General features: G+C 41.9%; 1 protein-coding gene across 2 annotated transcripts; it reads right to left on the bottom strand.

Moving 5' to 3' along the window:
• Positions 1-10,239: 10,239 nt before the first annotated feature.
• Positions 10,240-17,269, bottom strand: LTO1 (LTO1 maturation factor of ABCE1). Of its 2 annotated transcripts, none has more exons than XM_083753110.1 (5): positions 17,109-17,269; positions 14,682-14,787; positions 14,291-14,361; positions 11,993-12,110; positions 10,240-11,386 (listed from the first exon to the last, which is right to left on the bottom strand). In XM_083753110.1, exons 1-5 carry the CDS (start codon positions 17,165-17,167, stop codon positions 11,318-11,320), a joined length of 423 nt encoding a protein of 140 aa, XP_083609236.1. In that variant the 5' UTR covers positions 17,168-17,269; the 3' UTR covers positions 10,240-11,317. The 2 variants fall into 2 exon arrangements, with proteins under 2 accessions (XP_083609236.1, XP_083609237.1); XM_083753111.1 differs by having other exon boundaries at positions 14,702-14,787.
• Positions 17,270-17,510: the final 241 nt, after the last annotated feature.

The following is a 17,510-nucleotide window of genomic DNA, read 5'->3' as shown; positions in this document are numbered from 1 at the left end:
TAGTTTTAACATGTGGACCACATCCCATACCTTTACAATACAGTCTTCTGATGTCTAGGTCCTTGCGGTTCTCTTGTGTGCCTGATTCTGTGAGTTACAACATGTCCTGATACTATGATCACCCTGTGCTGGTGGGCAAGAGTCTCTCTGAATGGGCCCTCCTCCCCAAAGTTACCACTGCCCAGACATTTCGTTTGCAGAGTCCACACAATTGCCCATTTGGACTTTCCTCCTGTTCAGTATCTGAATGATAAGGCATTAGAAATTGCACATACAGAAACTAACACTAGGAGAAGCCAATGCAACAAGCCCTGCTAGCACAACTGGACTCCTGTAGTCTTATGTTGCACAGGGCAGCAAAAAGATATCAACTTTTATTCAAATATCAAACAGAACCAGAACAAATTGAAAAGTGCATGATTAAGTGAGCACAAATGATAGGAGAGCGTATTCACCTAGATCTTGGTAGAAACGTACGGGAAGCGGCTCACAAATTTTCTTTGAACATAGGCATAAGGAGGAAACTATTTTATAGTAATGACAAGATGGTATAGTACTCCAGCCAAGGTACATAAAATTAGTAAGAGCCACACTCCCTTATGTTGAAAATGTCAAGAAGCGATGGGGGGTTCACATGTGGTAGAAGTGCAAGATGGTGAATAAATATCGGAAGATAATAAATCACAAATATGTTACCTATGAAATCCTGTTATGCCCAATTATAAAAAAAAGAGTGTCAAACAGTGAGATCAGAAGACAAAGAATTTCCTATATAGTAGCAGAAAATAGACAAAATAAGCTTTTGTCAAATTGGTAGAAATTTACTTACAATACAAAAAGACACCGTTCGGGACCACATAAGTCTTCTGGGCTTACAATATATTAATATATCTGGGTAGCTGAATTAATGCAAATCAGATGTTAACATTTTGGGTTTATTATAAGAAAGGTTAATGAATGTTTGAAATGAAGTGTTAAACCTTTTAATAGATCAAGAGATTAAGATGATTGGGTTAAGAAAGCTCTCTGTTGGACTTGAGTTTTTATAGATTGAATATAGTTTTTGTTATGTACTTGATTTTATTTTTCATTTGTATATGTCTGGTGATATGGATTCAACTGTAACTTTCAGAATATGGATGATTTGGATAGATCTTCGGCAATCAATCGTAGCCAAGTAAGATTGTCTTCCATAAACACGGTTTTAACAATGTGTCCGTAAGTGACTGTGGACGCCAATTCTGGATCCAAACGTCCTTCCACAGTGGGGACATTGGTTTCTGGGCAGGAGTTGATCACGGTGTGGATTTGCCAAGTGTGCCTTCCTCTTAGCACGTTTCTCCCTTGCGTTCTAGGTTTGAGTGTCTTCAAAGTCCAGAAGAAGAAGAATGCACTTAATCTTTTTACGTGTCTCTTTAGGTCTTGCATGTGTAAAAGCATATTAAAAAGTTCACAACTCTCCCCATAATTTTTGTTGTCACGCTATAGCAATGAGCATTCATCCTGATTTGCTTACAGGGTGTTTACACACCTTCCTGTCAATAATTCATTCATCCCACACTTTTTGATGCATCCAATGCATTTTTAATCACTTTCCAAATTGTTAAAAGACCGTTGTGTGTGGTTTTTATTTTTTAAGTAGATTTATTGCTCTGGGACATGCCCTATAGGTAAAGGGACCCCTGACCATTAGGTCCAGTGTTGTGACCGACTGGAGTTGCGGCGCTCATCTCGCTTTATTGGCCGAGGGAGCCGGCGTACAGCTTCCAGGTCATGTGGCCAGCATGACTAAGCCGCTTCTGGCGAACCAGAGCAGTGCACGGAAACACCATTTATCTTCCCGCCAGAGCGGTACCTATTTATCTACTTGCACTTTGATGTGCTTTCGAACTGCTAGGTTGGCAGGAGCAGGGACTGGGCAACGGGAGCTCACCCCGTCACGGGGATTCGAACCGCTGACCTTCTGATTAGCAAGTCCTAGGCTCTGTGATTTAACCCACAGCGCCACCCATGTCCCTTCGGACATTGCCCTATAATTCACTTTATTTGTGCAAACCCATGTGCTCGAATCCCTGCTACAAAATAGTGACACAAGTCTAGAGGCAGCCTATCTTTGGATTCTCAGAGATAACCCTGGAAGATCATTCCATCCAGCCTGACTGAGGAGATGCTTCCCAACTGGTGCCAGTTAATTGCAGTGCTTCCTAGTATCCTTCCTGGGCAGTGAGAGAAGCTTGTTTCCCCTGCATAGGCTTGCCACCATGGACCCTGCATGGACAGCAGTAGCAACAAACAAACAAACTCCAGAGAACCAGAGGCATTCTCTTCCCAATCCCATTCCAGCATATCTTTTGCTGCCCCTGCCATCAAGAGAGGAGCTAATTTGCTTTGTCACAATCTGTTGCAAGGTGCATTAGAGAATCACCAGACTAAAATGCAGGGTCCATATGTACCTTAAAACGGAATAAGTGCATAATGAATTGGCTCAGTTTTTATATAACAGTATCTTGCTTTTATGAAATGCATTTCTAGAACATGCAACCATATAAAATATTGTCCTATTTAAAACAGAGTATATAAACTCACAGAAACATTTTTTTAAAAATAAGTGTGGTCCGTGTTTACATTTTACAGATTGCATCACATGGCATTGCTCTTGCGGGCAAAAGATACGCTGGAGAGGCAATGTCAACAAACCAGTTATGCCATTGTTGCTATTTTCTACTTTATGAGTTGGGGGCAAGAGGAGTAGGCTGTATGCAGATACCTTCCTGAGCCCTGGATCCAGCAAGTGTTAAAATAGAGGTCAGGTTAGCTCCCTGATGAGGTGATCGCCTGGGTGATGGGCCATTAAGGGAACCCAAGAAAGGGGCTCTGTGTGCGATGGCAAATGGGAGGTGCCCCTCCACCAGCTCGTGGTTAGTTAGCAGGAAAAGCCATAGTTGAGTTGCAGTGATGGTGGATAGAAGAAAAAACTGCAGACTCGATACAGAAGCAGAGCAACATTTGATTTCTGTTTGAATTCAAGGCTATGGGAGAAAGAAGACCCTTTTTGTGGTGTTGATGTTGTGAATACCTCCATCGTACGCTCAGGTGGTATATATGTGTAAATAAACCTTATATCATAAAGACACCACAGTCTCTGTTGTGCCAGATGGAAACATGAACCCTTGGTAAGTGCCTGGAACCCCTGCAATTTTGGCACTGCTCAGGGATTAGCGTGGCATGTTACTCTATTATTGCCAAATCTTGACTGCAACGACCATAGAAAGATGCAGTCTTGCATTACTTTCAGGGAGTGGGCTACCTCTCCGGTAGCTGTTCACCATGACCAAATTGTATATGTGGCTGCATTTGCTTATAAAAATAGTAAATTGGGCCTTTAAAAAAGTGTGCCTACACAAAAATTTGTGTTGGGTTTTTGGAAAAAAAAAATTAAAAGCCAGTTAGAGAACAATGTAGGCATGTGTTTTTAAACTACTGTTCGTGCAGTCTGGTCAGGACTGTGTGACACAGTATACAGTGTTTTGTCATCCAAGGAATGTCTTTGATCAAGAGTTTATGCAAGAAGGGGGGAGCCATGAAACCCTAATCCGTTCCCACAGTCCAGTAAACGTGAGCTGGACAAACACTGGACAATAGCAGTAAAGCTTGCTGTTGGAACAATAGCACCAACTAAAAAAATTAAAGGGCTGCTGACTCACAGTTCCTACATTCAAGAAAGATTCCATGCAATATTGATTAGTCCCCAGATTCAGAGGGGGCCGAAAGATTTAAAACTTTCATTATACCTTCAGATTATTTGAAGAAAGCACTCACTCATGCTCCAACGAAAAGCAACAACATATGCAATCGATCTCCATTTTGTACCAATGCTAGATGAAGAGGCTGTCTAGGCATCGCACAATCTTTTCCTCAACAAGGGCCCTAAAAATAGGCAGACCCATTTGAAAATACAATTGTTGTGTCTGCTATGAAATCATTGAGCCCCAGTATGAAACACTTCTAAATTCTATTCAGCAAGACAAAAGATAGATGCTGCTCCCAAAATGTATTCAAGCAGGATTTATAGTTAAGAAGCATGATGGAACATTATTTGGGGAAAGGAAAATGAACACTTCGGGGGAAACCAGGTACAATTAAAAACAATAAGAAATGGTTGTTGTAACATTTCTGCTTTTAGCACAGTCTATCTAAAATTGGTATTCCCAAAATTTAAAAGGCTGAGGGCTACTTTGTACTTGATAGCTTCCTTTGAAGTGTAGAGTAGGCTTTTTCTACCTTACAAATACCAAGTAGAGAGCTGACATGTGCAACACTGTTTGTTGTACTCACCGTCACTTTATAATTTTTAGTTTATAGAAATTCTCTAAACAGGAAGTTGACATTTCTCAAGAGTTCACCCGCTTCATTTCAGAGGCAGTTGTGTATACAAAGGATAAGTTTGTTTTCATTGGCAGGTGACATTGCCATTCATAAGAAAACTGTGTGAAGATGTTTTCATACAACCAAGCTATCATTAGAGAACCATAATCATTTTATGAGAAGTGTGGTTTTGTAAATGATGGTCATGGCCATACAAATTCTCTCATCCAACTCTTTCAGAAACATTCCCAATGGATTTGACACACAAACAAAGCACCTGTAATGTTTTCAAATTGAGAAAGTTACTGTTAATTTGCTGAAAATTTCTAGCTGATTATGTCATACCATACAATTGTACAGCATAAAAGCATGTTAATTACACACAGAGGGTTACCTAGCTGATAATTTCTTCCTCTCACTTCAAGTATCTACAGGACCATACCAAGACATTTTGTTGCCTGAAGTGAAGGACAATATGGCACCTCACAAGTTTATTTAATTTTATTGGAACACCGGTGATAGAATAGCACCCTCCACCACAGGACAGCAGGTTAACTTAGTGACACACACAACTTGGTCCTTCAACGCCTCAAGACCATTCCTTATCCTCCAATACCTGCTGCCTGAGGTGCCCCTGGGACTCTGCATTATAGGAAGAACTACAAATAGATAGAAGATGCATTGAGGACACAGAAGATATTGGGATGAAAGCAATAGTAGTACTGATAATAAGCATATTACAAGTGGCAGGCACACTTGGTATATGGCACACTAGCAATCCTTATAACAGCTTTGGGCCAATATTTTGGTGGTGTTGGGAGCTGAAACTATGAAACTACACACTACATTTAAAGCAGCACCATACTATTTGAAGTAGTCAAGGCTCCCCCCCCCCCAAATGCTGGGATCTGCTGAAAATTGCTAGGAGACACCCCCCCCCCCAAGACCTGCATTTCCCAGAGTACAGTGGTGCCTTGGCTTACAGACTCCACTAACCCAGAAATAGTACCTTTACTTCAGGATGAGAACAGAAATTGCACGGTGGTGGTGCGGTGGCAGCAGGAGGCCCCATTAGCTAAAGTGGTACCTCAGGTTAAGAAGCTTCAGGTTAAGAATGGACCTCCAGAACGAATTAAGTTCTTAACCCGAGGTACCACTGTATGTTAACAGTCAATCCCTCATATCTGGGAATTGTAGCTTTGTGAGGGGAATAAAAAAAGGTAAAGGACCCCTGACAATTAAGTCCAGTCGCGAACGATTCTGGGGTTGCGGCACTCATCTTGCTTTTCTGGCTGAAGGAGCTGACGTTTGTCCGCAGACAGTTTTTCCAGGTCATGTGGCCAGCATGACTAAGTCGCTTCTGGCATAACCAGAGCAGCGCACGGAAACGCAGTTTACCTTCCTGCCGGAGCGGTACCTATTTATCTACTTGCACTTTGACGTGCTTTTGAACTGCTAGGTTGGCAGGAGCAGGGGATTGGCCTGTCACGGGGATTCGAACCGCCGACCTTCCGATCGGCAAGCCCTAGGCTCAGTGGTTTAGACCACAGCGCCACCCGCGGGGTCTCCTAACAACTCTCAGCACCCTTAACAAACTGCTGTTCCCAGAATTCTTCGAGGGGCAGCCCACAACTGATCTAAGTGGTATACTGCAGATGAAATTTTCAAACTCATATACTTTATTTCTGGCCTTTAAACTGTTCCCTCATTTCTCATAATTTCTCATAATTTCTACAAATTGTTTATCTTGTATTCTTCTGGTCATCCTGAATATTTTTATTTGCTGCTGTTTAAAAATAATCATGAAATTAAAACCGCAGCAATCATATCACTCCCCTGCTGTTTGCTTCCTGCCTGGACTACTATGTGAAAAATTAATATTCAAGCCCAGAAACCAGATACGAAGAACGTCTCCAAGATTGGCTCTCTGCTCTTACTGGTATTCAAATGATGCCCAGAGATCTCTTATGCTTATCTGATTTACCCCCACAGCCCTTTGAACTACAAGGAATGTACCCTCACAGTTTAAACTCCGGAATTCAGGAGGCAGGAATTGGCCTCAGAGAACAAATGCTCTTGGGGAAGGAATTCACTGAACTCAACCTCCAGATCTACTGGATTCTTTAAACAACGAGGGAGAATGTTCTCCATTCATTTAAACTTGGTTGGGGGAATTTTCTTTGTGCCCTCCAGAGAGTGCTGGACTACAGCAGCCATCATCCCTGACCATTCTTCATTATTTGGGGTAAGCGCAGACTGTATGCAGCAACAAGACAAGCAGAGCCCCGCTAAATGCAGGTAGTTAAATTTAATTAAAATGAAGCCAAAGTAAACCACAAATAATTCATTCAAGTATGAAGTGCTTTGTCAAGTGGCTTGACTTCCCTACAAGAATTAGCCGGTACTGGATTAAATTAGGCTGCAAATTGCAGTTCTGTGGGCAATTTACCTAGGAATAAGATCCACTAAACATAGGACAGGGGTAGGTAACCTAAGGCCTGGGGGCCGGATGGGGCCCAATCACCTTCTCAATCCGGCCTGCAGACAGTCCAGGAATCATTGTATTTTTACATGATTAGAATGTATCCTTTTATTTAAAATACATCTCTGGGTTATTTGTGGGGCATAGGAATTTGTTCATATTATTTTCCAAAATATAGTCCGGCCTCCCACATCGTCTGAGGGACAGTGGACTGGCCCACAGCTGAAAATGGCTGCTGACCCCTGACATAGTTCACTTCTCAGTAAACATACATAGGGCTATGCTGTTAGTGAACAAGTGAGCAGAATATTGCCACCCCTCATACATCCATATGCAAAAGGTCCAGAGCCATGGTTCCCAACAGGAACCCACAGGAGGGCAATTTTTAAGGGGGGCAATTTGAGAATGAGTTGTAAACAGCTAATGGCCTTTTAGGCTTCCTCTGCATGAATAGTTCACTTTTTGAAAAATAAAAATTATAAGTCGGGGGGGGGGCATCAGGATTTTAGAGATGCTGAGGTGGGGCATGGCAAAAAAAAAGAGGTTGGGAACCACTGGTCGAGAGGTTTATGTTAAAAGGGGACACAATGTTCTGCCCTAGACTCATTGTCAGGAGTGGTGGGTTAGAAGGCTTTTAAATGAAATAAATAGCTCACCCTTAGGTCCCACTGAAATCAATATGTGAAACTCACCCAAAAATTGTGATTTTATTCATTTTGGGGTGAGGTGTTGTTTTTTGCAGCTACCATGGATGGTTATTTCTATAGATGTCGGCTGTGTGTTTTTAATGTTATAAACACTCTTGAGGGCAGGACTGAGCTACTTTGGCAGGATATAAGTGGTAAAAAAATATTAAAATTAATTAATGGTCCGTTTTAAGGAATGTGAGCAATGAAGCTGCACTTGGGCAAAATTGCTTTAAGGTCCTATTATATTTGCACTCATGAAAGCTATTGAAGTTATTTAAGGTATAATACCGAAAATTACACACACCTCTTATAGGCTGCAATCATATACACATATACCTGGGGAAAAGCTCCATTGACCTCAGTGGTTTATGGTAAATACACGGGGGTGGGAAACCTCAAGCCTAGGGGCTGAACGCAGTCCTCCCAGACAGTGTCCCCTTCCGAGGTCCTGGAACTGTAACATTATCTTGCTTGCATGAATGGTGAGTGGCGTGTGTCCAGCCACAGATGTATCCAGCCATAATCCCCAGAAGGCTGGCCATGAAGGAATGCAGCCCTTGGGCTGAAAATGCCCCCCCCCCTTCTGCCTAGGGTCACTCTTTACATATTAATGCATTAATTTACTAATATTTTTGTGATCTTTGGTTTGACTGCTTTTCCAACTGTATAGACATACACCCCTGCAAGGAAAGTTCACATGGCATTCTAACTAATAGTCAAAAGGACCATCAAGCCAAGTGGCATTAACGTTTAAAGTCTTCTAAACCTCAAGCTATTCTGCTCTAACCATTTTTTAAATAATCAAATTAACTAATTGGCAGAATGGGTTGCAGACAAGGAAACATAAAAGGCAGCATGCTACTTAGGATCAAAGCACAAGGGTCATTTTTGTCTGTGTCAAACATGAGTGTAATATCTTGTACAAGGGAGACATTTTCTTATATATTTTAATGGTCCAGGTTGTGTTACTCCTAAGTGTAGAGTCTTTGATATAATTAAATCTTCACCTTAAAAGCTGCCGCCTAGAAAGAGACATTCCACACTTGGCATGGTGTATATTTAATTTGGTAGTACCGAGAACAATAGGCGTAGACATAAAAGAGTTTATGGATCTTAGGTTTCAAAAACCTTGCAAACCGAGATTAATCTAATCTCCTTTGTGTAAACCAGATCCCATATAAAGGAATCAACACCTTTCCTAAGCTAGTCTGTAATATTAGGGGGCAGGTGGATTTGTTGCTAATTTACAACCATTCCTCCAAAGGTACACACTATACAGCTGGACAATAAGGAGGTCACCAAAGATTTTTACATACACAGTCATTGGCTCTTAACAAAAATTAATCTAATGTAAAAGTCTCAGTGGCTAGCTTCCGAAGCAGAGGAACTCAACAAATGTCTCTAGACAGAAATCCATATGCAAATTAACTCTTAATGGATAAATTGCACACGAATCATTTTGGAGCATCTCCGGAGGTTGCAGTTCTACTGATGCACATCTAGCTAGGTTGGGAAAGGGCAACATGTTGTTTGTGGGCTCTAAAGCCCATCAACTCTGAACACTGGCTAGATCCATGCCCTTGACTGCAAATCTGCAATATTATTTCACTCTCCTCAGCCATTATAATTAAGTAAATGTAAACACATGAACAAATGCTCTAGCTCCATTCCCCCATTGCCATTTTCATTGCTTTCCTACTCAGAGCTGGCAAGCCTCTGTAGCGGTGAACCTTTTGTACCTGTGGAGGATTCCCATGTGGTTTAGAACCCTAGAAAAATCAGGATTTTAAAACAGGTAGTGATGGGATGGGGGAACCTTTGTGAATTGGAAAATTAAGACTGGTGATGGAGTGGGAAAAAGCAAACATGCTACCAGCCTACGACCTGGTTGCGTTAGCGAATTGTAACTTTTGAAGAGGGCTTATGTATACTGTTTTTCTCAATTTTACTTAATGGGGCATATATCTAAATTACTTCTGGTCCCCTTGCTAGAGACTCCTCCCCCTTCACTGTGTTCCCACATTAGTTTATTTTAGCTAATTTGTGTCCCCTCACAAAAATCTGACTAAATTAAGTGGGTTAATAAATTCTCGAGAGTCTGCAGTTTAGATAGTGAACTGGACTGCCACAAGAGAGAATATGAAGAAAAAATGTTTTAATACAAAGAAAAGGATATTCCAAAATGACATCTAACACCAGACAGGGAACAAAATACAAAACAGGATGTGGATGTGACCATCTCATGCAGTACATTTGAGTTCCACGATCAGCATTACAAACAATCTTTTATTTCAGTATTTTATTTTCCCAAAGCAGTTTAACCATACAACGTTCCATTCATTTTGGAGGTTAGGTTTTGAGGATTACATGTCTATATATGAAAAAAGGATCTCTTGAAAAATTATCAACCGCCTTTGGAATTTCCAGTGAAACACAAAAGCAGTTTTACACCTTTATTTTCTAGATGATATATTTACTTTTCCCACTAGGTGGCCCTAAACTAGCGGCTTGCTTACGGAGATCTATTTGGTAGCTTAAACAGAAAGGATCCTTGCATGGATGCAGCACATGTATATAGAGCAAGATAACAGGGGGAAACCAGAGCTATGGGTCAGCTTCTTCTTTGCCCTGTCCCCAGCAAACATGCATGGGTTTTGTTGTTTTTTTTTGGGGGGGGGGAATCACACCTAAACTGAGTTGGGGGGTGGAAATCACACCTAAACTGAGTTAGTCATTACATAATCATGTTCATAGGCAACAGGAATATCACCCCCTCCATTTAAAAAGTGAATATTCCAAGTGCAGAGATGCTGAGATTAAAAATGGGTAGGGCAGAAAGAGACAACACTGTCAGTGGGAATCCCAAAAACTGCAAGGAAACACTGGCTTTTGAAAGCAAACCATCCAACTTCCTTTAACTGCTGGTCTCATGTTGTCAAGTAATGTGGCAACAAAGAACAAAGTGAAGAAATAGATTTTCCTAGCCAGAGCCGAGAGTTAAACTGGTACTTACTTTACTTACCCTTAACTGCAACCAGTTAAGGACACAGGTAGGAGGAAAAGGGGTACACTGGGCCAATTTGTTCCCTTCCCAAATGGATCCTTTAAAAAGCTTAAAGAACCGCAGCTAGGGCAGGGGTGTGTGTACTGGCCCACAAAGGCACTTGAAATGTTCTGCAAAGGCTCCCACTTCTGTTTCCTTATTTTGATGAGAGTCTAATTGTATTTTCTAGAAAATGTATTAAAGCCAGGCTAAGTCATTTCCACATCTCAGTACTGAAGATATTTCTTATCTCAGTGTGTGAGATATTTTAAAGGAAAAGTGTTGTTTTGGAATGAAGCATTCTTTGAGGGTCCAGCAGGTCAGATATCTATTAAAAAGTATGCTTTCATCTGTGAACTATATCACTATAGTAATATCAGCTGAGACTGCACTGCATGCGGGGGACGGGGACACAACTACATATACGGATAAACATCTGTTTTACAGATTAGGTTGCTGCATTTCTTGCACTAATATAGTGCAATATATCTTTACACACATTGCCAGGAGAATGTCAGGTTTACAAATGAAATTTTGAAAGTGTTTACAAGACCCAGATCAAAGTATCTGAAGTCATTTCAAAGTTACCTACTCAATAAAATGACACCAGTATATTAACAAGCCACTGTGTTGTAGTCCAATTTCCAATATTAATTTCTAGCCTCATTTTCTCCACTCAAGATTTCACCACTTCTTTAGTAGCCTGAGCGGAGTTCTTTTCTCCATTTGTGGTCCTTTTCAGAATGTAAGTGCAGATCCTTCAGCACCAAGTCTAACACTAGAAGGAATATGCAGCAATGAACGAACCTAAAATGAAAAACAGAAATTGTAAGCAATGGTTTTTATAGTTATACTATGCATTATCCTCAAGTGATATACATTATTAGTCACACTCAGAACAGATCCATTAAAGCCAATGAACCTAAGCTTACTTAGTATGATTTAGTTGGATATTACCCGTTAGTTAAGTTACATTGGGTGACATCTTACTCAGTGCTTTTCCCCCCTAGAAAAATAGGTGCCGGTACTCACCATGTTGTTACGGTAAGGGCCACATTTTTTAACAGCAACAAAAGATGTGCCAGTACTGCGTGCCCCCTGACAAAAAGCACTAATCTTACTGTGTCCGTACGCTTCAGGAATGGCTTTTTGCACATGCAGTGGGACTTTCCTCTTTCCCTCTGAACTACAGCACCCTGCACACCTCCAAAATCTGTTCCATATTCTCCAAAGCAGATTTTGGGAGACATGGGAAGGTATGGAGGGGGGTGGGAAACAGGGGGGCGGGTCTGCTCATGCAACACTGGATATCAGCTATGATGATTACATTATTATTCCATGGGAATAGCATACAATTTGAATACAGCTGAAATGAATACTCCTTTTATTCCAACACTAAAATCAGTTTCTAACCTGTTTAAACCGTCCTCTGATTTTCTCCAGGTCTTCCTGAAGCTTTTCATAGGCTGGATCTTCACAAGGAAATGTCCGAATCATCTCTATTAATGACTCTAGAGCTTTTATCTTTTTACTGAAAAAAATAAGATCATTTTATTTTACAAACAGTATTTAATAATTTGATGTTTTGAAAGGCAGACTTTGGTCACACAATCCCTTCAAATGTATTCTGCTACTGTTATTCATTTCAGCATCATACCACCAAGATGGACAACTCACAACAAGCAAAGCTATGTTCACAAATATCTACCACTGAGATGTGGGACCCACTTTGACAATGGCCCCCTATGCCTTGGCATCAATAATACCTGGAAAGGCAAATCACGCAAGTCAGGACTGTGATACTCAGACTAGCACTGCCTCTTTTTCAGGGACTGCAACAGAGGAGCCTTGCCATTTGACCAATCCACAGAATTTCTTTTTGCCCCCCTTATTAGACCAGCATGAGATGCAGCCATGCTACCCTAGAATTATACGTAGTTAATTCATTTGAAAACCTGTTTTTCTGAAATATCTTCAAAACATATATAGACAGTAGCACACTTTGGACACTGAAATTGAATGTGTGAAGAGAGTACCCTTCCTCACCTCCAGTGCAATGCTTTGCAAATATGTCTGCATTTCCATTTTGTCTTTTTTGCACAGGATCTTGGCTGAAGTCAGAAAAAGCCCTCCTGCTTTGTGCTCGCAACATGGTGCCCATGAGCGCACAAGCATACACGGCAGCCTTCCCTAGCATTCATAGGGTCTCCTCTCCACTGAAAATAGGTTTGAAGTAAGCATTCTACTGTAGCCAACAGAATAGGTAAGAGAGTTCATTTTCTCCGGTTTGCATATGGGCCCATGGGCCCCCCGAAAGAAGCTTAATCAACCAATTGATTCCTTAAATCAAATGACAACCCTAAATTATTTCCTGTTCCATAGAAGGGAACATTCAGTAACTAAAAAAGATGCTTGAACAAATGGAATTTGAACAAAGATGTTCCACACCCGTATCTTCTACCTGTATGCGGAACAACACTAGCTCAGAATTTTTTTTCATATACATCTTAAAGAATTAATGTAAACACAGGTTTTCAGCATGCTTAGTGAGGGCAATTCAGCAACAAATGCAGCAGAACAAATGACACGGGTTAGGGCCACAGGTTACATCATGTAAACCGTGCATTGCACAAAAAATACTACATTTCAGTTGTTTTTCAGAGTACTAACTAGCAATGCAATCAGAACTTTTAAATAAACATCCCTATTTAGCAATCTGGCACTTGCTGGGTCAGAGAGGCATCCATTTGCCAGGCAGCGAGCCCAGAAATGCTTGTCTATATATATAAAAAACCCTGATATCCTACACATGACCTCATCTCTTAATGTCTAGCAGTGGATTCCTGCCAGTTAACAGTCACCTCTGTATCTGAAGGAGGAATGGAAACTGCATCCACATGATATTTAGTGGTGGTCATTGCCAAAACACTTAAAAATACAGAGGTAATCCAGCCAGACCAGCATGAAAGCATGTTATAAAGAGGTGGTAGAAAGAGGAGAGACACATGGTTTAACTTACATCCCTTTGTTTCAGAAGGTAAAAACATCTGTACTGCCCAGTGAAAGTCAACCGAATACCATGCTTGAGCATTGCTAAATTTGGAAAGCCAGAATAGATGTAATGTTGCTGAACACAAATAAAATGGTACGATGTACGATACGGTGCTAAGAGTTTTTGGTATATGATATTATAGGTGTCACATAATACTCGCTCCATATTTGTCAAAACCCAATCACTTAGTGTGGTAGCATCTACACTTTGGAACTGTATTATTTTTGGCGCCAGCTAAAAATGTTCTTGTTTACTCAAGCCTACCCAGTTGCTTAGAAAAGCTGATGTGAATTTTTAACTGTTTTAGTATTTTAACTTCTTGTATGTTTTAATATATTGTAATTTCCCCCACTTTATGGTTCTATCTTTTTGTAAAATGTTTTGAGGGTGTGTTTTTTTACACAACCAAGCAGTGTATAAATTTCATGAAATAAAATTAATAGATATTTGATGCTTAAATCCTGGTCACTCTTAGTGACCAGCGCTGCTACCTCCCCAGTTATTTTATTGTTGGTGTTATGGTCTTATGGTGTTACGTTCTCTCTCTTCCTTCTACTGTGATATTATCTGCTCTCTCGCTCTCTCTCTTTCTCTTTTTAATCTGAAGGAAACAAAGAGAACCAATGCATGATACGCTGGCTTTATTTTTTAAAACCTACCTGTTTTTCTCATCAGAGCCTTTATGAAGCAATTTCTGCCATGTCATTGCAAAACCAAGATATGATCCAATCTACAAATTTGGAAAGAGATCATTTAATTTTCCTTGTTATGCCAATTATGTCTTTTTCATTTAAGAAAATCTCAGATATGTATTTAACGGGACTTACTTCCATGTAAACATACTTAAGAATGAAGCCTAAACGAACCTGTTTGAATCTAGGATTGTTACTACAATATGAATTTTGCATGGAACTTGGATATGTCCAGTAACAGAACAGGAGAAACAGTGATGCTCACTTTATAGATGAATATACATTCAGGCCCCAAGAAACATAGATTGTCATGTTGCTTCTTTTGATCAAAATGCTCATTTTATTTTTTAACACATACTTCTAAACCAATCTTTGCACCTTGTTGTATGCCATATTGCCTTCCTTCAAGGAGTCCGGCACGTGTTCCTTCAGCATATCCTTCTTGATAGCCTTCACCATGAAATCTGAAATGAAAGATTTTGAAAGAGCTGTTAGGCTGAAGCAGCGAAAGAGTGCTTGCACCTTGGAGGCTAACAGCCCTATCCTATGCATGTTAACTTCAAAAGGAGTCCCACTGAGTGTCAACCGGCTTCAATGGGATTAACTATGTGCAGTTGATTTCTTCAAGTATGACCAAATTTCGCTACATCATCTTAGTGCTACATACTTTTTATTGGGTGGCATACAAATAAGGCAAATAAGAAGATAAAGTTATACAGTTAAGTAAAGCCATCTAGCTATATGGATCCCCCCCTCCAAAGTAAGAACTCATTGTCTTTGTCCATGGAGTTTTCTTGGCAGGGATACTGGAGTGGCTTGCCAGTTCCTACTCCAGGTGGATCACGTTTGGTCAAAACTCTCCACTATGACCTGTCCATCTTGGGTGGCCCTGCACTGCATAGCTCATAGCTTCTCTGAGTTATTCAAGCCCCTTCGCCACGGCAACGCTCACTGGAAGGATAGATCTTGAAGCTGAGGCTCCAATACTTTGGCCACCTCATGAGAAGAGAAGACTCCCTGGAAAAGACCCTGATGTTGGGAAAGATTGAGGGCACTAGGAGAAGGGGACGACAGAGGACAAGATGGTTGGACAGTGTTCTCGAAGCTACAAACGTGAGTTTGACCAAGCTGCGGGAGGCAGTGGAAGACAGGAGTGTCTGGGATGCTCTGGTCCTTGGGGTCGCGAAGAGTTGGACACAACTAAACAACAACAAGAACTCATATTCTGTTGTACTCATAAAACCTAAGGACAGGACAAAACTTCTGGAAAAAGAGCTTCAAGGCGACCCAGCAGCATGCCATACTTTTAGAAAGTCATCTTAAGCTTCTTTGAAGCAGTTCCCCCAGCAAGCAAATTATATTGCAACTGAATTCCCTTAGTTTAAGTCAAGTATTTATTTTAGGTGGTGTTGAGTCTATGGTAACGCATAGGCACTTTACTCATTTCCCACATTTGAAAGTACTTGTCCATGGGCAGAGAGGTGGTTGAAGTTATACCATGCTATGTTCTAAAGCTGTTAGATGCTCTTTAGGCGACAGGGTTGCACTTTTAGCCCAAACTGATTCAGGTCACACAAAAAGTGTTCAAGCTGCCAAGGTTGTAAATGGTTTTATAGATTTAAATTTTCTAAGTTGTAAGGCAGATATGAGCCTGTGAGTACTGGAAGACCAGCCTTCCAGGTCTTTTCCCATCTGGCCTGACAGAGCAGGGCCCTGACTCTGCAAAAAGCTGCAAAACTTGAGGCTGCGGAACAGACTCTTGGGCTGGAGTATTATTTAGGGGCGGGGTCTTTGTTGCTGCTGCTGTTATTTGTTTGGGGAGTATCTCTACTTTTAGATCTTATGATTTATGTGGAAATTGTTTCAATCTGGTTGTGTACTTTTTAATGTGTTTTATATGTATCATTTACTTACTTTTACTACGTTTGCATTCACATAATTGGTTTCATGCTGTAAGCCGCCTTGAGCATTGTTTTAACTATAGAATAAAGTGATGACGATGAGCCAGAATATATGCAGAGAGAGAGAGAGAACCACCGCCACCCCATCATTCTCTGTGCAATCTCATATTTTTAACAGTGACACAACAGGCAGAAATCTAGCATGTTAAACTTTCCTCTCCTATTGCATCTCTGGGAGGATGAGAAACTGCATTTCTAACACACAGGTGTTAAAATGACAGCAGCCACAGGGGGCATAATATAAGTTTATGACATTCTATACTCTCTCATATAACACTAGACTTCGTGGGCAGCCAACGAAGCTGAATGTTGGAAGTTTCAGGAGGGGCAAAAGAAAGCACCTCCTCAAACCACGGAACTCGCTCCCAGAAGCCAGCGACGGCTTCCAAAGAGGACTAGACAAATGGATGGGAGGAGAGAGGGCTGTCGATGGACGCAGCTGCGAGGCAGCAATGCTTCCGAAGACCAGTTGCTGGAAACCACTGCAAGGGAGCTTGGATGCTGCTTGGCCGCTGTGAGAACAGGATGCTGGGCGAGATGGACCGAAGGCCTCATCCAGAAGGGCTTTTTTTATGGGGCCGAGTTTGGGCCCAGATCTCTCAAGGCGAAAGCAGCAGCCTCAGCACCGGGTTCATCCCGCTCCCCGAGGGGCCTATAAAGCCAGGCTCAGAGCCACAAGCCTCATCAAGGAGTCCAACGGGCCCCAGGAAGCGGGAGGCCCCAGGGACGCCGCGCCTCTCTGCCCGCTGCGGAGGCGAAGGAAGCGGGCAAAGCTCCCCGCGAAGAACGCCCAAGGCAGACCCGGGAACACAACCCGGCCCTACCTCGCCTCCGCCATGATGATGGTATCGAAGGCGTCCGACCCGCTCGCGTCAGCCTCCATGGCCTACGACGGATCCTGCCTCACCGGCTCCCAACCACCGATTGGTTCTTTCACCGTGCAGTGACGTAAGGGGGCAACGGACGGCAACCCGGCGGGGCCAAACGCGATCGCCGTCGTCGCGCATGCTCCAAAGATGGAGATGGATTGGAGGAGGGGGGACTCGGGCTTTCCCTCGTGACGTCACATGCCGACTGGATGGAGCGTCGCCCTCATGGTGTAGTTTGGGGCCGTTTTCCTCAAGCGCCGCGTTTCTTTGCTTCTTCCCAGGTCAGCCGCTAGAGGGCGCCGGTATTCTTTGCGAAAACGCCTCGTCTCTTTAGAGAAGCTGAATCTGAGCCTTTGA

This window comes from Podarcis gaigeae, assembly GCF_964106915.1.
Source record: "Podarcis gaigeae genome assembly, chromosome: 1".
Classification (NCBI taxonomy): Eukaryota; Metazoa; Chordata; class Lepidosauria; order Squamata; family Lacertidae; genus Podarcis; species Podarcis gaigeae.
The sequence above is the reverse complement of the archived record's forward strand: the minus strand, read 5'-3'. Positions and strand labels throughout refer to the sequence as shown.